A 23,342-nucleotide genomic window follows, 5' to 3' on the forward strand; every position below is an offset into this window, starting at 1 on the left:
GATGCTGCGCGCACGCAGGTAAGGTCGCGTGCATCGCGCAGATCCAACCCGAGCTGCCGGCTCGCCTGCCCATTCATCCTTCACGCACCATCAATGATTCCGATCACATTGACGCAACATAACACATGACCTTAACTTTTATAAATTACCATGATCAAATATTACGGCCAATGAATTTAAATAGGACCCAATAAAAGACTCTCTTGAGAAAATTAATATTTATTATCACGATTAATTACACTGTTTATAATACGATATGACCAGATCCCTTAGTATACCAAAAATCACGCACATGAAATTGAGATTTAAAAATTCAATACTAAATAAAAAATAAATAAATTTAAGACCTCGTAATAATAGAGCAGGATACTCAAAGGGATCTCATTTAATACTAATTCATAACATAAAATACAATAATAATTTTTGAGGGAGAATACAGTCCATTATTATTTCGTAATAATTAAATTATTGCTTACAATGTCTTCGAGATTACAAGTCTATTATTGCTTATTATTTTAATAAATTAACAGTTATACATTAAATGAAACAGCGCATCACAGCATTTTGTCCGATTTTATTAATTAAGGCTAGGAACGATTTATATCACTAAATCCTACATTTAATCACTACGTAGGTATTCGTACATAAATGCTGAGCTTACTTAACTTTGGAGCAAGGCAGGAATGTATTCAATATACTGCGCACAACAAATAACTGTTTCGTAATTAGCTATTTCTATAGAAATGCACAAATTACCTGTTTTCCGCGGGCGCTCGCGCACCTTTCATAAATAGGACACAAACACGGTCATTTGTTTATACATTCTTAAACAAAAACATTTAAACGAACAAATAAACGCCTTTGTGTTTTCGCGTGTAATGAATATAATAGGTGTTCAATTAAAATGGAATTGATAAATAATTTGACACTGATAACAGGTCAAGGTGACAAATATAAAAGGTAAGTATACATAACTACATAAATAAATATGTGTATGTGTACGATATTGATATTTAAAGAGAGTTAAAGAGAGTCTCACGTATAATACTGATAATATAAAACCTACTTGTATATTCTCTTGATAGATTTAGACATACTTTAGAATAAATTATAATTAGTTCAAAATGATTTCAAGGATTTCATTTCATCAATGCATGTTTTAATGTATTCTATATACAGGTTTTTAACTAATGCACGTTTAATATAATTAAAATGATTTATATGAGCTCGCTGCGATTATCTGCCCGTCTAGGTAAGTGTCAATGTTACAATCGTAAGCGTTAATGGAAAACTATCAATTGGTAATGAACTTGCCTAAAAAATGTAACTAGGCCGTCAGATGGATTTTCAAAAAATAACGTGTACTTATTTTTTATCGAGTAAGCAAAAAATTATTACAGTAAGTTGAAAACTTCGTGTGACGTACACAGGAAACTTTTTACCAATAAGTGACGTCATTAGCTCGACTTCCATACGTGAAACCTTCGATGCGTTTCATCTCGTAATATTTATTTTTTTATAAAAGAGAGAAGTACGAAATCATATTTTAAATCTAGCTGACGGACATATTAGTTTTCTTAATTCAAATAAGGACCACCCCTTTGATTGGACGTGACTTGTTACTGTCATTTTCATATGTTGGACTCTTATCAACGCTCACGACTGTCAAAATGTAACTTGGCAAAGAGGGCACCAGGCATAATGGATAAACGTTACGTAGAAAAGTATGTTTTTTATGGCACGTTTTGTTTTCATTGTATTAAATTTTGATGTTTCTTCTTAAAGACAGTTGATCGATGGCACCTCTGTGGTTAGAGAAATAATCTAGTTAGTTTGATTACTAAGTATTTGGAAGTTTCACTTGTTGTCTTAATTAATATGGCCTTTTGTTGGGGGATTATTACCCATTAATTTCTGTTCCGATCGTTTCCTAAAAATAGACGGACCATCTTGTCATTGAATAGAAATAATTATCTATTCACGAATGACCATCATTATACTTAAAGACCCACAAATTATACGTTATGCAAGCTTTAAAAATAAATACAATTTATGAAGTTAATTTGAAGACCTCAGGGGAGCAATTAATACAACCGTCTTTCGTTGTTTTATCCATCATGCACTTGAGTTAGAGTATAATAAAGGATTAACCGTATAGACAAACGCAACTGAAAGCTGCGAAACCAAACCAACTGCGTAGCCAGCCGCCGAACGTAAGCACCACTGTGACTCCCATTTTGAACGTAATACGGTATTTTTCCGAACGAAAAGGAATATGTATGGAAATACCAAAAACTGGGTTATATTTGCTCACAGTCGGCGCCTGAGTATAAGTTTGAGGTTTTAAACTGACAACACCAGCATGAGTCTAAACAAGCAAAAAGTTTTGAGTGACGTTTGACCTCTATGCTGACTGGTTCATTTTGTAAAACATTTTTTTTTGCAATTTGTAGCGTCCCCGTAGGAGTCTAGTGATGCAATTATCTTGTTACTAGGTTTGCTGCCAATCATTGCTATCGGGATGTTGATTGTTATTTGACAGCTCAGAAGGCCGATAATAGAAGTCAGTCGGCGTAAAGAGGTTGGAGCGTTTGTTTATTCGGTCATTATTTTTAAAACTCCTTATTTAGACCTTATCATTAAAAGCCTACACATACAGTAGTCAGGCACTAAGTTATTCGCACCTAAATTTGCATTCTTAAACACTTATTTCTAAATTTCTTTGGAAAAATAGGAATGTTTTGTAAGTCGAAAGTTTAAAATATGTAGTTGTACCAACTACGGTAGTTCGACGTTTGTCTAAAGGCGACTCACAAACACACTATGATACGTATTATAAACCGACTTCAAAGACGAGGGTATGATTTCATTTAGACTAAACGTCTGTGGGCTTTTATGGCTTTCTGATAACGAGAGGACACACTCCAAGACGGGGCAGTCTCTCTCTTTAGCAACTGCAATAGTTACGCCTTCAGAATGAAGTCGGCTGTTTTTTTCACTTGTTTTTTAACAATATTGCTTGCATACAGTCTAAATCACTTACATTCGAATTTTGAATCTTAAAAGTGAATGAAAAGTTTATAAAATTTATTTTAGGATGAATAAGAATAAATTATTAACTTTGAACTTTGCATTATTTAACACGACGGTGAAAAGATTACACACTTTTCAGCTAGAGTACACTCACAAGAATTCTAATTGCTAATTGGCTATATTTTTGATAGGATTCTTGATTTGCTATAACGTGAGTCCATAACTTATAATAATGCCTGTGGGATTACGATATCAATAATATTATGCTCGCAGTATAATGTGCAAACGTAAAAAATAACCAAACTACTTTAGTTTACAGCACACGGGTTTTATCAATACTTGTCTAATTAACGTTAAAGTGTCTAGGTCCATGTTCGAGTTCTTTAACAGAAATGGAGTAAATACACTTGACGCTTAGCGTGGTGAATGCCAACATACTATTTATAACATTTACCTCGCATTACCGGTGCCTACAGATTAACAGGAGCTTGTTTTCAGATCCATTAAATACTTAGAACTAAACGGGAAAATGTACAAAGATTTTGCCGTGCAACAAAATTGGATTTCGTTTTAAAAACTGAATTTTTACTGTTTACAAATTTCGTGAAACGACAAACATCGATGAACAAAAAGGACGCTGAAAACAACTGAATAAAGATAATTTGTAGGCAACAGTAATATATTTTGCTGGAATTTCTGTTCAACAATTGATTATTCCTAGATTAGTTTTTGGTCTATTCACTGTCACTGGTAGGCCTTATGGAATAGTGTTTCTTCATATCTAGCTAGGAATCGGCACTTTGTTTTAATTCGCGTCGCGTAGTTGAGTTTTTTCCGTCGTTTGGTCATGGACCTGGGTTTATTCTAGTTGCATTTTCCGTGTGATCAGTGCGTGGGTAGCGTGAGGCGGTCGGCGTGGGCGCGCGAGCGCAGCCGCTGTGCGAGGCGCGCGCGCGCCGCCGCCACGCACGTCGCCAGCGCGTGCGCGAACACCATCACCACCGCGCACAGGGACACGAACCCGAATGCTGAGCCTGCGAACAAAATTACATTATCTACTACTAAATTTATTTTATTCTACTTTACCTTAATGTCATTAAGAAGGTTACGTCAAGAAGTAATAATGATAACAAGTAACAGTTCCCCAGCGGTGATAGAGTCGCTAAATTGTATTATAAAGATAGGTCAAAATCATAACAGCTGAGAAAAAGAAAACTCATTCTCATAATTTTAATGGAATGTGACGTTGTCTAGTGTTCTAGGGTCTTTTCGAGGAAACACGGTGGTACTATACTATCAGTCGAAAAAAATACTCAAACAAAACTTAAGGGAGTAACCACAACAATGTAATACTATTTTATACTTTATACTTAATAATCTGTTTTTATTAAATAACGGTTAAAAATAAATTTAAAATAATTATTGCAAAAATTTCCAGTTGTCAAAACTCCGTTCCTTTTATGAATGACTTAACCTGTCAACTTTTCCACAAAAACAAGTATGTTGTGCGTCACCGAAGCTCATTTATTGTATTTTATCGAAATCCTAATATTTTTTTAACCGCAGCTTCCCAAGCGTCACGCCGAGGTCAATTCTCGGAATCGCGTATTAGTTGTAAATAAATATAATATGAAGACTTGTATACCTAAGTGGGAGCGTCCAGACAATATATGACATAAGGTATGCAAATAAAGTTCACTAAGCTTAATATACAGTTTAAGGCAGGGCACTGGGCAGTGAACACTGTATACTGATCTCTATACAGTTGTGATAAGGTTTATTTTCGCATGTTTCCATTGACTAATGTCGCTTGGTCGAGTGTAGTAGTGCACCCATATTATTGTCTAAGATTATGTAAAGGTTAAATTATTTGATGGTTTTTATTATTCTCATTTTAATTCGTATTTCCGTTTATGATTTAAGATGCAAAGCACAATAGTTATGTTTGTTTTATGTAAATAGCTGTAGCCTTATCTTTATTTGACAAATATTCTTTCTACATTTATAAGGACACAGACTTTACAATTTATGTTAAATACAAAACATGTAGCACTCCAAGTTCAAATTAAATTTGGTTATTTGTTGTCAACCACCGCAGGTTCCAACAGCGTTCAATCGATGTGATCTACTCTACAGGTTGGTGTTGGAATGTCAGAAAACTTTTTCCTTAAACTGGCTATCAGTCTGGATGTGTTTCTACCTCGTTAAGGAAGATATTTGTGTTTTGGAAGTGAAATTCTATGTATTGCGTACATTGCAAACTCTGTGGTCCCCACGTTCTTGCAATAATAACACGTATTCTTACTCAAGACTTCATAAAGGGAGTTTTTTATGTTATGCTTATTTACCAGGTTTATTCCAATCTAAGGCTGGGTATATCGCCGGCAGTCCGATCCTGTCAGTTCCACCCACGGCCCAGTAGAAGGCGCTGAACACGCCGTACGCGAGCCCCGCGCCGGCGCTGTAGAGTGCATGCGCGGCGCGGATCGGGTGCGCAGTCACCGCCAGCTCGCACAGCATGAGGACCGAGTTGCCGCCGTGGACTAGCACGTTTAGAGCATTTATCTCGTGTATCTCTGTAAATGAGTAAAAGATGCATCAAAAAGATTGAAATGAAACGTTGTTATTCTAGATTTGAATGGAATATATTTGGTCTATTTTATGATATGAAACAAGTTACGGGACAAATTCGATTGCCAAAACGAGACACACTTAGTGAATATGTCATTTTGGTAACCACGTTTTGTTGTTATGTTTTAAACTAAACAATAAATAGATTAGTGAAGGTAGTTTCACTCAACATTGCTATGAGAATTTTCAAAGGCGCAAAACCCTTTTTCATACGATGAATGCAAACTGCAAAACTCAGAATAATTATGAAAGAATCGAAAATAATTCAAACTGTAAGTGGAAAACTTACTTGGATCATGGACTAAAGCCCAGTAGACTAGTGAGATGACAAATGCAAGGTCTGTAGCGATGACGTGCGCGAGCCAGTAGGCGCGGCACAGCAGCGGGGTGCGCGTGCGCCGCCCCAACGGAATGGGGATCTCGTCCTCTTCGCATGCTGCAAAACGCAGATTAACTGTACGAAACAGGTAATAGCAATAAACGTTAGTAAGTATTTAGTTATATTATTAATACATGCTAGTAGGTTTCGAAGGCAAAATTTTGGAAAGGGGAATAAATTTAAAACATTGCGTTAGGCATATCAGATTTCAGAACATACGTAATCATCATCAAGCCAGTCTGGATCACCCACTGCTTGGTATATTATGTAAAGATACAGCGACACGAAATAGAAGAGATGTTGTTTGTACAAAACACGCCCTTTCCTGCGCCTTTTTCGTATATAATGTGTCTCTCAACTAGAAGATTTGAGTGTAAGTTGTGACAGTCTCTTTGAAAAGCAATAAGAGACTCTTGAAATTTGATATTTTTTTTATCAACAAGATAGCACGCAGTTGGCTGTTTCCAGGACAAACCAGACAATAGAAAGTGAACGTTTTATAAATCCTTTTATTAAAGCACAATTGGTTGGCAGTAGCCATTGAAGTGGTCATCGTCTCCAATTTCCAACAATGGCCGCGGAATAATACCCACTTCATCTTGGCTCAACTCACTCGGAATGAGGAACCAATAAGGATAATTTGAAGCACAATGGACAGCGGTCCCGCTCCACAGTGATCTTAATTGACGCGAAATTGTTACCAATCAAGCGTTCGTGACCTATGTCGATAGCGTGCACGAAAATATTATCCAAATGTCTTTATTTGAATAAAAATGCCCTTGACAGTTATGAGAGCGCCAATAAGTTGGATTGGACAGTCGTACGAAACCGAACCATTAAGGATATTAATAGTGGCTTTCATCTAAATTGATGACAAGTCTAGACATGCTCAAGTGAAGTATTGACGAAGGCTGGACGAAAAAAGTAGGGACACGTGTTTGATCGATCCCGAGCAAGTATTTAGCGGGATGTTGACAACACGCGACGGAATGATTCAGATTAATTGATTCGCGTGAGGAGTTACGTTGTCCAAGGAAACCGTTTTGTGTAATAAACGCACCCACGCAAGCACTTGACATTGAGTTTGGCGGCAAGTGTACACCGGGCACACTTTCTACGATAACTTTGACAATGACTTAGTTCTAGGTCACTAAACTTTCGACTGAGTGAGCATGGAAGATGAAATCCCTGTTGTTACGGAGATCTCCGATCTTTGAACGACAATATTTTGCTTCATTTACTAAAACTGATCTTTTGAAGAAGTTAAAGATTATATCTGCCTCTCAGGCCCGATTTTTCAATCGTCGGATAACTTTTATCTGCGGAATAAATATGGCCGTTTGACATATTTTCTATACAAAAGCTGTCAAAAGGTCAAACATATTCGTCGAAAAAAAGTTATCTGGTGATTGAAAAATCGGCCCTTAGTCTAAGTATTTTATTTATTTGTAAATATTGTGAAAAGTCAAATAAGGACCCAAATTAGGTGCTATATATGCTACTCATGTCGTGACAGTAGATGATTTCAAATAGCAATCGCAAATGGCATTTATACGATACTTAACTATTTATCGCATATGTTAGTACTTAGGGCCGTTAAGCTTTAACCATATTTAACCATTAAGGTCTAAACTACATAAATAATTAATAAGTAGGTACTATAAGTAAGTGCATATTGAACCATTAGTAAGTGCTAAACGATAGTTAAACAATGGTTTTTTGCAAAACCTGCACCTAAAACGCGTTTATTCTATTATTTACTTAACTGGTTCCTATAGATACTATCTACTATTTTTTTATATGTTTTACCTTTTGCTATATAAAGTAGGCATAAAAAGTTAATTTGTACTGTAAAGTATTCGACCCGCATTTATTGTACTGATCTTCTCATAGTTTGTACGGCATTTATTAAATTTTAATGTTTTATATTTTACTAATTATTTGCGAAAACATCAAATTTTGATGGCTATAGTTTCGGGCTTGCGTAAATTTTAGAGCTTCAAACCCAAGAAGAAATTCCGATATGTTTGACAAACATCTAACTGAAATTCTGGTTGCCGTGCATTGATTATAACCAGTTTAAAGCCGGTAGTTCTACATCAACATGCTAAGAAGGTGTTTGTTCATTTAATATTTAGTGACACGTTTCCGTAACGTTTGTAAGTTCGACGTAATGGCAAAGGAAATGTGTAACCATGACAACCAAAACGCACAACAAACAAAAATAGAATTTAGACCGTTTGATATTAGATACCTATCAATTGGTGCCAATGATATTTAAATTTTATAGCTAAGACATATTATGATTTTATTGGCATTTCATTGTGCGAATATTGAAGGAAAACGATAAATCATGTAAAAAGTCTTAGCAATGAGTTGGCTTGCTGCGGCGTGTTGCTGGGATCTGTATTTGAGAGGTTTTTTTTGTTAAGGCAGCAGTTATTGTGAAAGACTTACACTTACTTAAGTGACGTATCACGCCGTCAATTTGACTCTACTGTATTAACAGTCACAAAGTCTCTGTTAAGTGAATGTTCATGTCTCGAATTGAAGCCGACTATGTTAAACTCGTTTACATTCTTAAAAACGGCTTTAAAATATTTTTGTCTCTATGATATGTATAAATCATAATATATGAATATATCAAACATAAACAATTTCGTACAAATATAAATTAGCAGTCGAATAGTTTATTATGATATTACACATTCCATTAATGAGTGAGTGTTTTAGTTACATGGAAGTTCATGTAACACGAATTAAAACAAACGTGTGATATAACATCGTTAATTTGGTATCAAACGATATGAAATATAAGACTGCACTACCATAAACGTAATGCAGAGTATATATAAAGATGAATCCAAGTTATGACACTCCAATATCTATTTGAAGTCATTGATCTTAGAACCTAAATTGCGTTTTTCTGTGCATATGGACGATAAACAATGTCCGACGATACGTCAATACTTTGGAATATAGAGCTTCATCCTATTCATAATCTAGATAAACAGAAACTGTTGATAAGTCTAGTTTATTCCGAGAGTTTGGAAGAAAAAGCATTTATGAGGACAACCAACATCTTTTCTACCTGTTTAAATTAGATTAAGTTTAAGATAGTACTTGTTTAAAAGAGTTTAAGTAAGGCTTTAAGATTTGAGGTACCAGGAGTACAGATACTTACGGGAGTTTAACTTCTGTGCTCTGTATCGGTGCGCGACGGCCAGCGCGAGTCCAGCTTGCAACGCTATCAGCAAGTAGCCCCAGTTCGTGAAGTAGATGAACCATTTCATGTAGTTTAGCTCTACTATAGGTCCGTCGTACAGTCGCGGCAGGCGCTGACACGCGAAGCTCGCCACGCCAACAGATACCACTGATAGGAAAACGAGCCATCTGCGGAAAGATGAAGTACATATTGAAGAAGATTCTTAAGCAATATCTTACAGTAAAGATCATACACATTTTAATATAAAGTATTATATATTTCTATATTAAGATTACGGTAGATTAACTTCGTAAAGCTAAACCAATCGTTCAATAGATTTTAGCAACGGTAAATCATTGTATCATACCCATTTGTCTACTTTTGGAAAGTGCTTATAGCATTGTTAAAATTACAATTACCAAGAGCAGTTAATTTAACTGTTAACTGCACTTCGACTTGTCTTGACCTGCAAACAAGTGTATACGTAATATAGGTTTTGTATTAGATCAAGGGCCAAAAGGGTGGCCGAAAGTCCTACCTTAGGAAGTGGCGTCCGGCCACTCCCGGCCTAACATTGATAGCTTTTATAGGGTTTCGTATCTGAAGGGTAGGCACTTGATCGATATTTATGAGAAGTAAAAAATACGTGTGATTAAGTAACCTGTATACGAGGTAAGTGGTGGAGGGATGTGGGCTGCTCTGCCATTGGCTGCAGGCGAACTGGTGCGCCGGCGAGTGCTCGAGGTTCAGCGCGCGCCGGCTCGCCTGCCACATGCGACCCAACATCGCCGGCTTGCACGACTTCTGGATAGCTGTGCAAGAAAATAAAAATAGCTATGATATACACATTTAAATAAAATAAAAAATGATTTATTTGTTAATACTGCCTATTAGGGACTTGGACGGATGCACGGATAGCCTAATGGGGTCACCACGCCAAACGCACTATCCACAACATGTCACGGGTTTGATCCACGCGTAGGACAAGTTCTTGTGGACCACGATTGTTTCTTCTGAGTCTAGGTGTCTTTATGCATTTGACATGAATATTTGTAAATCCCGTCGAAAGACAAGAAATAAATTCTAATTGAAAGATTCTTCAGTCAAAGTTTTCTAGTGCTATTACAAATTCATTATACAGGCTGTTTCGATTTACACGCTATATGCATAACTTGTGATGGTAAGTGTAAAATAAAATTGGTAAGTGAAATAACGTGTTTGAAAAGTAATAATTGCTACGTCACGCTATTTTGACTTAAACAATGCTTAAACTTAAACTTGAAATCTATATCTATATACGACTATAAAACGAACTATTGTTATCGATAACTTGTGATTCAGTCGGTTATCACACCTGTTTCAATGGCCATGTATACGGTCTATTCTAAAAAGTTCTTCTGGAAGACTTCTGAATCAATTTAAAATATAATACGATTTGAGAAGAAACTCGATTCATATTTCACTTAAATTCAAACATTTTTCTCGCTGCTTTTTGGACCATTTTACGACCTGCTATAATTTTTAACTGTTCGGATAATTTCCACAAGACTGATAAAAAAGAAAATATATTTTTCATAAAAATATGTAGACAAAAATAAAATGCGTTATTCGCAAAAAAATAAAATAGAGTAATCAAGTCACGCAAAAATTGGAAAGAGTTAGTAGCACATGCTATAAAGCGTATAACTAACTTGAGAAAATCGCGGTTGGCTGATGCTAGTTTCATGAATTATTTACAATTATATGAAATATTTTAATTAATTCTCGTGTGAATTCAAAAGGAATTAACGGTCTACGCCACATTTTTAGAATCGTTAACGTCTATAATTATTGTAGTTGTGATATATCATGTGACTTTGACCTGTCATCTCTATACATTCGCGCCTTTTCTATTGTCGTCTAACGGCCGCTTTCTATATTCGATCTCAATCCCTAATTTACGGATCGAGATTGACATTTGAATCCATTTACAACTTTTAGTGTTTCTATAACCGATCCATGGATCGTTTTCTCGATCTTTTTCTTCAATCTATCTTTGGGAGGGCGGATCGAGATTTTAGATTGGTATTTGTATGAAAGTGACAGTTATGCGTTTTCTATAACCGATCTCTGGTTTTGACAAATCGATTTTTGACGTTTTTGATCTATAATTGCGATCCCCAATTTTTTACGGATTGTAATGAGAAATCTGTTAAAATGGAAATATTTTCAAGTGATAGTGATAGCGATCTTGAAGTATTAGCTCAGCTATCGGACTGGGATAGTAGTGACAGCGAAGTAGAACAAACTCTGTCCTTAAAATTTGTAATTGTGATTGTGATGTAGGTATCGAGTGGTTGTTCTGTACTTTACTTGTAAACGGGAGTCAAGGATTTAAGCTGAATACCAGCGCTCAGTAATTCTTTTGGATTGCTAAGCATAAGCTGACGCTTAAACTTTTTTGCTTTCGGTATCATAGTTTCTGTGTACTAAGTACACTTTTACCAATATCTGTAATACTGGAATGAATAGATAACGATTATAATATTCTCGTTTTGATTTATTTATTTAAAATCATGAAGTATCATTACAGGGTTTACCCTAATGCGACAGCAAAGAACTTAAACTAAACAAAAATTGAAACACATTACATTATTAAAAACACATAAACACGTCAGTCTGATTTTGAAGAAGTTGGTGGTGTGGAGAGCTCTTGTAAGAGGTGCTTTGGCGAGCAAATATATTCTCGCTGTAGGAACTATCAGTAGGTGCGGGCTTCGCCGCCGCCACACGTAGCGGTCCGGTACACACACTCAAGCGCTGCAATACTTCCGGGTGATTCTCCACTCCACGAAGCACCTTCACCAAGTAGACGACCAGTGCAGCCTCCCGTCTCATATACAGTTGATTATTGCCAACCATGCCCAGAATAGAGTGGGATCCATGAGTAGGTAGAATGGATACACCCCATACAGTTTCTTGTACAGATGGCGCGTGAACTTATTCTGAACGCGCTCGAATATTACCGCTGTATTCTATTCTATAACTGAGACATCGGAAAAACAAACAACAAATAAACTTGCGATTTTAAAATATATTATGTTAATGTCAAACTGACTGACAACTTTTTGATTGACTGACGTTCCGTTGCTCATCAATAAACGTTTATTGTCGTTTATGCTTTTTCTAATCTTGAGGTAGAATTACAGTATTTGTCCGCTACGACTTCCCAATCTTTTATTTTTGTATTTTTTGCTATTTCTAGTGATTATACATAAAATAGATAAGCTTTAAGAAAAAAGCCACCATTTTACTCATAAATAATCGCTGAAGTACTTTTTCTGCACATGCGTAAAACAAAACGTTTAGCAGGGCGATCTATCCGTTTTTTTTCGATGGATTTCGAGACGAGATCGATTAATGAAATGCAGATTCAATCTCAATCGAGGGATTGAGTAAAATCTGGATTGATCGGAATCTTAGATTCGGGATCGAATATAGAAAGCGGCCGTAAGAATGTGGATATGACACTTTGGTACAGGGACAGGAATACAGTAATTTCATCAAAATTCGTGACGCATGTAGTATTCACACTGATTCAAGTATCCATATTAGTAGTCAAGCCTTGAATTGTAGTGACCATGACCATCTCTTAGTTTTCTTCATTCATTTTACTACGACAGGTTATGGAGCTGTAAATTCTGTTTTACACCTCAACAAGCCTGTAAAATAGTACCAATTTATAGAGCACACAGTTTTTATATGTTGACGACAGTGTAACATAAATTCTAATTGTAACAACGCTCAATGAAACTGCGTGTGTGGTTAGAGTCGATCGATTTTATAAAATAGATGTCTGTCGGCACATCGTTAGTGATTCCGTACTACCGAGTGACCGATGTCTGTAGTTCCAACTTACTTATGTTTTAAAAGAATATTGCTACTGGAACCAACATGGCATGTATCGAAACAGCATTACAATTGTTAATTCTGAACTATTAAACTTTGGTGTTAGTTATTGTGTTTATATTAAAACTGTGGCCTAGTGCATGCAGTCCGCGGTCACGTGACTCCGCAGTACCCGCTTTGCACGCGATCAATAAAGGCATTAATTAAGAATACGCTATGTGGTCCGATGTCGCGATAACGGCGGAGGGGAACACTTCACCACAACCAACAACGGTCCTTTCAGTTCACAAACGTTTAAATCAGTTCAAACGTCTTCCTTATGACTGGTAATCAGTTTGAAAGATAACGGAATGAAAGTTTGCATCAGTTAACGTTCTACGAGATTCACATCGGCGAATGACATACTCGAGCTAATAAATAAGCGGACTAATGTTGATGTAGGTAAGTACTATGCGTCAATGAATACATTATTGTCTGACATTCATACAATGATTAAAGCAGATGAGATTAACAGTGTAAGATTAATTGATGGAGATATCTATGATGGGTCTAGCGAGCGAGGTCAATGCACAACAAATTGTCAGCCACCTGCGTCGATTGGTCGGAGGAGCGAGTGGGCGCAGCAACTGTTCGCAGAATAATTACTAATTAGTACACAAGGCCAGGGGGATAGCGCAGGAGGACTTCATGCCGACTATGACAATATAATTAGGGAGTTCAATTAGAAGGAATTATAGCTTTCGCCGACATTCCTAAGTCTTTGTACTCTTCCCGTTAGTCCACACTAATTGAAGAAATAAGTAAATGGCTAAGTTTTAAAGTTAACTTAACCCGTGCAAGTTTAATAAACAGTTGGTACTTACTGAATAAGTACCATCTTTACATCTACCAGTTTGTTTGAAAAACATGTAAATAAGTAAATGAGGCAAGGTAGCTTTAAAATGGCACAATTCGTTAAACGACTGGGATGAAACGCTTAAAACATAGCTCGTGTAGGTTCAGTACATTTATCTTATTATATCAGTTTGAGCTAATTATGAATGCGAGTATGGTTTCAATGGTGGCTTTTTCAGTCACGGCTATTATGTAGCGGACGGTTGCGGTTCGCTGGCCGTCACTGTCAGCCGCGATAGAGATCTGGCCTTTACAGGACCATCCGCATAACATGCTCTTATTAAAATTTATGATACGAATTCGTACCTGTACAGCGAGTGGTAACCGCGCCTATAGCTAAGTCTGTATTTCCTTAAATTCATTTTTGTTAACGATTCTATAACACAGATGAGAATTATGATGAAACTATTGCTGTAATTATAATGCCGCTTTAGTGTTAATATACTTTTTAAACCGTTTTGTTTTAGGCTGTAAATTGTGTTTTCGATTCTATTTGTCATTGTCACTGAAACTGACATTTATACACACAGGTAAGGTAAAGTATCTTGGAGCAAAATACTATTGAGTTCCATCCCCTGGTATAAGAACTTTGCAGTCCTACTAACCGACTAATATTATAAACGCGAAAGTTTGTATGTAAGGATGTAATAATGTATGGATATTTGTTCTTCTTTCACACAAAAACCACTAAACGGATATAGAAAAAAACTTGGTACACGGATAGGTTATAACCAGGTTTAACATATAGGATAGTTTTAACCCCGATTTTATGTCCCGTTCGATCATTTTCGATTTGTAGCGAGCGGGCCCGCGGGCATCGGCTAGTAGAGCTAATAAACGAATTCTTAGAAAAAATAAAGGCGAGAGAATTACAGACGTAGAAGATATGTTAAAGTTGTAATTAATCTCGCAGCTGGTATTACGGTTAGTCATCAATTAGACGCGCATCAAGTTTTGCCACAATTCGTCCTGCGGAAATTATTAAAAAAAATATGATTTGTAGAAATCAATTCGGTGCGGTGTAACGAAGGTGGCATAAGAACGTTACGACTGAAGTTCTGATGACGCATTCAGGTATCAGGAGTCATTTGTTGTTGTCTATACAATTATACACAAACAGTAATTAGACTATTTAGAAGCTATGTGTCTGTCTATAAAAATGTTTACGAGAAACCCTGTACTTAATTATGGGCCATACAGAACATGAGTCGTCTAGTCTAGTTTACTGCCTATCTGTATGCAAGATTAAGTACCAGAGAGTCACCGCCTCGTTTTAAAATTACTACAGCTGTGGCAGCGTACTAAACGTAGTAAAATACTGTCATTCTTCAAATAAGAAATCTACTAAAGCGAAATATCGTAGAACTATTCCCATGTTTAATGATAATAGGCGTGATTGCCGACTGTATTGTATAAAGAGGTTGTAACCGTCACGGATTATGTATGGATACGTTACTAATGGCGCAGACGAGCATGAATATTTATATCTACAACTATGTAGTTAGCAGTGTTAATCTAGACGACGAGCAGACGGTTGGCGGTGCAACCTTGTCACAATCACGATTACAATGCATCCTATATCATTTCCTGCAGCCTATCGCAGGTCCCAGTATTACTAAGTAGCTGCCTTTTATGGCATTCTCAAAACGATTCAATAGAGGTCATTGGATAAGTGTCCACTTCATATTTTACGTGATGTTTTAGGTGCTATTCTTATTCACCGTCGAGATTATTTCCGGGTTATGAATTTGGTCTAAAGTCAATATTGAGATGAGTTATTGAGATGTGCATTTATTAATTTTAGCAAAGAGGACTTGCCAGCAGCTTTTAGAATGTAGGTATAAGAATAAAATGCTTTCAACTGTATTCAATTTTATTGCCCTATGTATATTCAAGGAATCCTAGTACTTGGTGTGGGTATTATAATAGAAACGGGGCAATATCGGGCTTAACAGCTCCAAACACGCACTGGCACACGAACACGTGTGGGCTACGTATCGTCGGCGACAGCAAGAGTTGATAAACACAATCACATTTACAAAACACTTAGGAGACTGCCATTATAAGGTAATATTGCTGCAGATGAGTAAGCGAGACAGGGCACTAGATGTAGAGCGGCGTCTCGCTTCCACAATTAACCTACAAAGATAGAAAATCCTTTTCTTTTTTGGTGTCACACTCTTTAACCGATCGTTGGCATGTTACGTACCTAGCTTAACACTTCCCTGAAAAATCTCAGGTGCGCCAATTTCTGAATTTCTTCTAAAAAGCCTTATCGCGAACAATATTCGTAAAACACAACTATCTATAAAAATATAGCTTGCAGAGTATTGTGTTTGAGTCTTATGTTCCCGACTGTACGTACAATGCAAACTCGCTAGGGCATAACCAACTACTGTAAGTAATAAGCTTTTATTTTATATTAAATGGCACAGTATTTCGATAAGAAGGAGGTGCAGGTGTTACGAACGTAATATCCGCTAGATTTGAACAATGCACGTTTGTATATCAATGGGTACACGTGACGAACATTTGGCGAAATACGTTATTTTAATGATACATAAATATAATGTATGATGGTATAACATAAAATTGAAAGTCAAAACCTGATGTAGTATTTTTTGATACATTTGTGCAGTGAGTGAGTAAATAAATACAAATTCTAAAATGTTAATATTTGAATATGTGACATGCAACCTTGTGGCAAAGCCGTTGCATAAATGTCTTTTTGCAAACTGAACGGTGCCAGTTCGCTAAAAACCAATTTATATTCAATGGACAGCGACAAGTAGGTGACAGGAAAAAAAATGAGAGTGATGAACGAGCAAAAACGGTTTATTGGGTCAAGGACTTTCTTGGGAATACGGAACTTTTCCATTGCAGATTTAGGCTCTTAATGCCATGACCGATTTTCCTACGGCAAACTCAAAGAAACCCTCGTAATTAATTTTGTCTGCGTGATGTCTTGTCTGTGTCATGTCTCGTTGTATTAATAGTTGGTTTGTTTCATATTGCAGATTTTGTTACACAATTTCGAAACATAATTTGGCAGATGATTCAATGGTGTCAGCCTTCATTTAGAAGTACGATCCACAGATACATCAGTGGTTTCTGCTAAACATTTTTACTACGCTATGTATTAATTAATGACGATAAACAATTGTGGCGTGTTATGGCTGCACATATGTATGCATAGTATGGCCTTGAAAGTTTTGCGTTCATTGGCGCCTTAGAATTTTTGTTGCATCATTACCGGATTAAATATCACTGATATTGATACACCGTGTCAGGTGCCCTCCAAATCCTTCGAGCCATAAGTCACAAATATGGTGATGTTATTTTGCGCAACACTAGATGAAACATTAAACGACGGATACAATTGCTAGATTGTTTTATTAATTATATTTTACTGCGCAACAACAATTAAATAGGAATTATGAACATTTTTCTCATGAAAAACTGTGAACACTTGTCTGTTACTAAGGGGCTTCATGCCGATCGAAAAGGAGTTAACAACGATTGGCGATTTATCAACGTTTGCCAATTAAGACAATTGACGGTCATCGTGAATGGCGGACTATAGGCCCGGATACTTTAGGCGGTGGATGTTATCATTACAAATCGACGCATTGTCGCTTGGATGTTATAATAATAAGCAGCTTAGTCTTTCTTCCCGTTTTTAGAGACACACTTCTTTACTTTCACAATAGCAAATTACAGATGATCTCCTTCATGAAGTTACTTCACAGGTGCAAGCAGAACTTCCAAAACGGGGATAGGTCGGTGTAGGGTAGATGTTGTTGATACTACAGTTGCGATTCGTGTAACTTATCTAGTCCAGTCTTACATTAAAATAAAATGGATTGATGGAACTTAGCGGTCGTCTGCTGTGTTGGCTTGACAACAGTGTTTGTCAACAAATAAAGGGAAATATATCTGGTCCTACCTCATATTAGATACCGATTTAGAGAATATGGAGTGGTAGTTAATGCCCAGTAATTCCTTCCCTTTCGGTCTGGATGTCAGGAAAAGAGAAAAGAGAAAGAAAAAAGAAACTTTCATTCGGAAAAAAGTTGGGAAACCCGCTTGGGTCTTGAGTACCGTTCAAAATCTGATAATTTTTCCGCGTTTGAAAATAGAATCCACATCATTGGCAGTGAAAACCAAGCGCAGTATAAAATACCGGATGTACATAGGTTATTGTTTTCAGATGGTAAATTTTCCCAAAGTCCTTTGTCTTATAAAATTTATAAGATTCTTGATGAGAAATAGAAACATTCCGGATTACAATATACATATATCGTAGATAATCGTTCGACGGACATATTATTTTCAAAATAGTGACCTGCGCGAGTTGAGTTTTGTTCAGTATCCTCACTATCAGTGACCTAATATTTGATTAATTAAATTCAAATTTATTTTCACAACCTTGAACCCCTCACAGGCCTAAGTGTAACTTTTAAAGTGTTATTCATTCTTGAAGTATAATAAAATCAATATCATTTTACATTTTGACGACGAGGCTATTGGGAAAAGCGCCGGCTGACTCAAGATTCTAAACAAACTTAGTTGAAAGGTTTCTGCAATCTTGCCAAGCTATCAGGTTGAGTAGAAAAGTATTCGTCACTTTGTTCACCCCTTTCACGAAGATTGAACGTCTCGTTTGTTAGGGCCTCCGATCCTTGGCAACAAACAATACGCTTATTGGCAACAGTTGTACAAGTATTTTGTCAAAATTGTTGTGTGTCTACCAAATAAAACGAAACTTTTTTCTTTACTACAATATCGGGATGATCCATATTCATCGAAGTTTTATCTTCAATACATCGATATTATGAAAATTAAATTGTGAAACAGAAATATGCTCTTTTTATCTCAGTTTTTTTTAAGTTCGACTATTTTATATTACGTTAAGCGGCTAGCAACCGAAAAAGTAACTATTTCTACGTTTTTATAGTAATGAGCCTCTTAAAATCTGAACACTACACACGTCACATGAATTGCATAAGAAACATAACCTCCTTAATAATAATTTACACTTTACTTTTAAATATCTACTCCTATAATGACTACACATTATACTCTTACGGTAATTCACACAGAACTGGGTATTTATTTCCATTAATCTACGAACCCTACATCCCTACATCCGTACTACAAACCTATACCAGAACGATCCGGATTTCGATCAACGACTCCTGGACTGTATGATGTGTATTTCTCTAAACCAGGAGCTCTAAACATTCCTTCATAAACTAAAAAAAGTCTTCAAGTTAATAAGCCTTTTTCAAAAGTATATCTGGTACTCATCATCATTCCCCTGCCCTTATCCCAATTATTATTTAGGGTCGGTGAAGCTTGTCTTCTCCTTCCATACCTTTCTATCTGACGTCATCTCACAAGAAACACTCTTTGCAGCTATATCGTCTTTCATACAATCCTTCGTTTCCTTGGTCGTCCTCTTCCTGTATCTATCCACATCCATACTCAACACCTTCCTCACCACATGACTCAAAGTATATCTGGTACTGAAATTCTTAAATAATGATACGATAGGTAACTATACCTATCAGAGCATACTATGAATAAATAGATGTGTATGCAAAGGTCGGGAGTAATCTGACTAGTGCGCTAGGGTTCAGCGACACACTGATGGGAGAAGGTTGGCTCCTCACCGCGCGCAATCAGTTTCAAGGTGTGGACAATCAACGGGGAGCCCAGTTTCACTGGAGAGGACACTGATCGCATTCAGATATTATCGATGTTGCGTATGCGTATGTAATAGGTATACGATGTTTCGCATGAAATAGTTTAGTGTACTGTTTAATGGTGATATTGAGTAGGGAAGTTGTGTCTTAAACTGAATTAGCTGCGCGCAACTGCTTTTAAGCGTTTTTGTTTTTCTCTTTTTTCCAGGAAGAAAAATAAATTAGATTTAAAACTATAGACATTCTAGATTTAAAAAATTGTATAGTTATTTTCGTGAGAATTCCTAATTAAATGATGCAACGGTTTATTCAAAGTATTTATTGGGATTGTGCATCTATAACATCCAAATAGTTCAGTTCGTGATTAAGGGCTTTATTTGGTCGGCAACTAGTTAGGCAACACCGATAAATACGCGTGAGTATACCGTTGCATAATTTAATATGTTTGCGTAAAAAAATGCGCTAAAGTCATGTATTTATCCTCATATAGCGTTTTTACGTAATAGGATTTATAGTAGTCCCATTATCAATCCTGGCAATGAATAAAATGACTTTCGGAAGGCGAGCGCCGTTATTTTTATTAACGGATAAGAGCCGATTAAGAAAAAATGTGTATTTGACGAGTACGTGGGTTTCTTAGGTATTCTTCGCAAATTCTTATAGGAAATTGGGTTCTTTTGTGTCGAAAACTGAAAAAAAATTCAGGAGATAAGCCACTGAATACTTTTTATAATGACTTGAATGCGCAGAGCAGGGGCAATAGAAAATTGTCATTTTACTTGCAATGACCATTTATAATGATTATATAAATCACGAAAAGATCTTAGCATCTAATCCTAAGTTAGAAAAATAAATTATTATACATATATTGTTTCAAGAATTGTGTGCGAAAATTGAATTACATCATAGAGACCCTGTAGGTACTATGTTAAAAGATTTAAGTTTATTCGTAGAGAATAGTTAGGGATACTTTAACGCCCTAATATACTTAAATCTTTGGGCGTTAAAGTATAAGCTGAAACCGAATTCAAAGATGAAAGTAGGTGAAAGTAACGTGCTTAAATAGATAAGATTTATATATTGCTTCTGTGAAAGCAAATTATCAATTTCCACCAAGAAGTAAAAAGATAACTGAAAAAAAGTGATTCTACCTCTTTTCTACGGTAAAAATGTTAATTTTCTAAGCGATACTATTTTTGAGAGTTGGTTGTTGCTCTCCCTTTCGTTATCATGTATGGAGGTGTGTTTAGAGTGTGCTTGGAATTGGAATGGTTGTGCATTTTTCTGCTATTTTTGTAATAGGAATTTTTGTAATTTTTGAAATTATTTATTCTATAAGTAGTAACTTTTATACTTTTACATGTCTTCTTTTTTTTGAGAACGCTGGAGTCGACATTTTCTATCTGACTAGCCTGAGAAGAAATGTTGAAACAAACTCAGGGGTCACAGTCTCTTTTCATGTCACGACAATTTAAATGCGAATAAAAATGCATAAAACAATGCACGGTGTTTTTTTGGACCATATGATACAGATGAGGCTTATTTCAATAACATAAAAAGGGATATAACCTAGTTCACAGAACTTATTAACAATTAGATTCGATACATAACAACCTCACCGTCAGTATGACTATGGCTTTACCTATAAAGCCAATCTTATTGAATCGTAAAAGAAGTGACTGTTGTGCCCACGAAGCCGGTTGTAACAGATGTTTGTGTTGAGATCAATCTGACATTTGAAAAATGAATCCTGTTTGTAAACATCAGAGGAAGTTCGATATAGCAAACTGTTTCAGTTCCCTCAATGAGCAAAGAAAGTTAAATGATTATTTATTTATTTACTCCAATGCCTCTACAACTATTCGACCTAAATTATGTAAGCAAATAAAATATATTATAATTATTCCTAATTAAATGGCTCATTAATGAACAATTACATTACACGTGCATTGTCCATTCCTGAACCACAATTACATAAGTCATATGTATTTGCACATGCAGGTAGATACAAATAAAATTATTCAGTGTAATACAAGTCGTTTCAAAGACTCACAGAGATCCAATTTCGGCAACTTCATCTTTCTGGTAATGTCTCAGGATTCAAGTCTCGATAATCAGTTACGAGCGACACGACGATGCGTCGGCGTATCAAAATACCACACTATTAAAAACGTTTACAAGTAGTTCACATTACGTTGTTTTTGAACGTCGAAGAATGTGTACGATTCGTGTATCGCGATGTTTTTAAAAGGAATCTAGTGGGTTGATATGTGCGGCTGTGCGCATGTACGAGGAGGCACTGCGGAGTGCGAGAGTGGCGAGAGCCGGCGTGCCGATTGCGGCGGCAGCGCGCCCTGTGGCCCGCGTCCCGGCGACCCGCGCTCCGCCAGCGGTACTCCGACACCAGTCTCAATAACATCACCGTCCTCATACGATCTCCATTAGAATTAATTCGTACGATAAGTGCTTGTTCCGCGTCGCTCCTTCTCTGCCATCAACAATCACGCCGGATCAATGCCATCACGCATCATAACTATCGACGTGACGATTAATAGTCGCACATGACACTTAATACGGACAAATGGGTTCCTAATTTAAGACAATTGGCCAGAGCCCGCGAAACTATACGTTGACCTATAATGATGAAATTTTAAATTTATTGTTTACGCGCACGAACACGAAGGACATCTTCAGCACGAGGCGTTCATAAAAAAACAATATTATAAATAATATTACAGATAAGTAACTTACTTTCAAACCGTAGTAGAATATTAAAAGGCAATCTCACGAGTGCGTAATGAAGTAAAGATGTGAACATATTCATCTCAAAAAAGTTTGAATTAAATGTTACAAAACTATAATAATACAGAACTCTTACGAACTTAAAATAATAATACGCATAGGTATTACAGTAGGAAACACAAACACTAAACTGAACACGAATCTGAATTCTGGTTAATTGAAATTACCGCACTTCTATAATATTATTAACGGTTATTAAATACGTTCTTGTAAATTTATTAAAACTCTTATATTTTTACGACATATTACTAAACTTAAAGTACCCAATAACCCCTTAATTAATTTCATAGTTATATCACACAAAAATAGTATAAAACTTATCAAACTCACCTGAATCCACGGTCTTCTTCATAGGCACCATCGCAACATTTTTGCACATTTTAACAGCTAATTTATTATGCACGTTTATTGAATAAATTGATTTATTTTAATTTACAATTCACTGGATTTTTATTTATTTGTTTATTTAATTGTTTGTTTTGTTTGTGTATTATGCATGGGTGTGGGTGCGTGTGGTCGCCGGCGCGCGTGGCGGCGACTGCAGCGTGCATGTGGTCGCGAGGCATGCGCTGTCACCGGCGCGCGCCGGCTCCGCGCTGAAGGGCCAGGCGACCACCTCACCAGGCACTCAGCTGTTACACGCCGCCAAACGGTCTCTACTTAAAAAATTGTTAATAAATACGAAAATTATAGCAACTAAACTGTATCTAGATATTGTGATCTGTTGACAAAAAGGTTTTATATGTTCATGAAATATTCAAATAAAATAAATCTAAAGTTAAGGCAGAAACTAAAGCAAAAA

General features: G+C 36.3%; 1 protein-coding gene across 3 annotated transcripts; it reads right to left on the minus strand.

The window, feature by feature from the left end:
* Window positions 1–203: 203 nt before the first annotated feature.
* On the minus strand, window positions 204–23,136 carry LOC113501731 (protein rolling stone-like). Of its 3 annotated transcripts, none has more exons than XM_026882937.1 (6): window positions 22,871–23,136; window positions 9,910–10,060; window positions 9,228–9,436; window positions 5,954–6,100; window positions 5,382–5,609; window positions 204–4,067 (listed from the first exon to the last, which is right to left on the minus strand). In XM_026882937.1, exons 1-6 carry the CDS (start codon window positions 22,917–22,919, stop codon window positions 3,919–3,921), a joined length of 933 nt encoding a protein of 310 aa, XP_026738738.1. In that variant the 5' UTR covers window positions 22,920–23,136; the 3' UTR covers window positions 204–3,918. The 3 variants fall into 3 exon arrangements, with proteins under 3 accessions (XP_026738738.1, XP_026738737.1, XP_026738739.1); XM_026882936.1 differs by having other exon boundaries at window positions 5,954–6,118; XM_026882938.1 differs by lacking the exon at window positions 22,871–23,136 and adding an exon at window positions 21,792–22,843 and having other exon boundaries at window positions 5,954–6,118.
* Window positions 23,137–23,342: the final 206 nt, after the last annotated feature.

This window comes from Trichoplusia ni, chromosome 16 (assembly GCF_003590095.1).
Source record: "Trichoplusia ni isolate ovarian cell line Hi5 chromosome 16, tn1, whole genome shotgun sequence".
NCBI classification, from domain to species: Eukaryota; Metazoa; Arthropoda; class Insecta; order Lepidoptera; family Noctuidae; genus Trichoplusia; species Trichoplusia ni.

What these genes read in the sequence shown, in the direction of transcription:
- LOC113501731 (XM_026882936.1), bottom strand. Translation starts at nt 22,919, where the DNA reads ATGTGCAAAAATGTTGCGATGGTGCCTATGAAGAAGACCGTGGATTCA. An exon ending in AGCACAGAAGTTAAACTCCC is followed by an intron (nt 6,119 to 9,227) that starts GTAAGTATCTGT and finishes TGTTTCGTACAG; the next exon opens with TTAATCTGCGTTTTGCAGCA. An exon ending in CTTAGATTGGAATAAACCTG is followed by an intron (nt 4,068 to 5,381) that starts GTAAATAAGCAT and finishes TTTTGTTCGCAG; the next exon opens with GCTCAGCATTCGGGTTCGTG.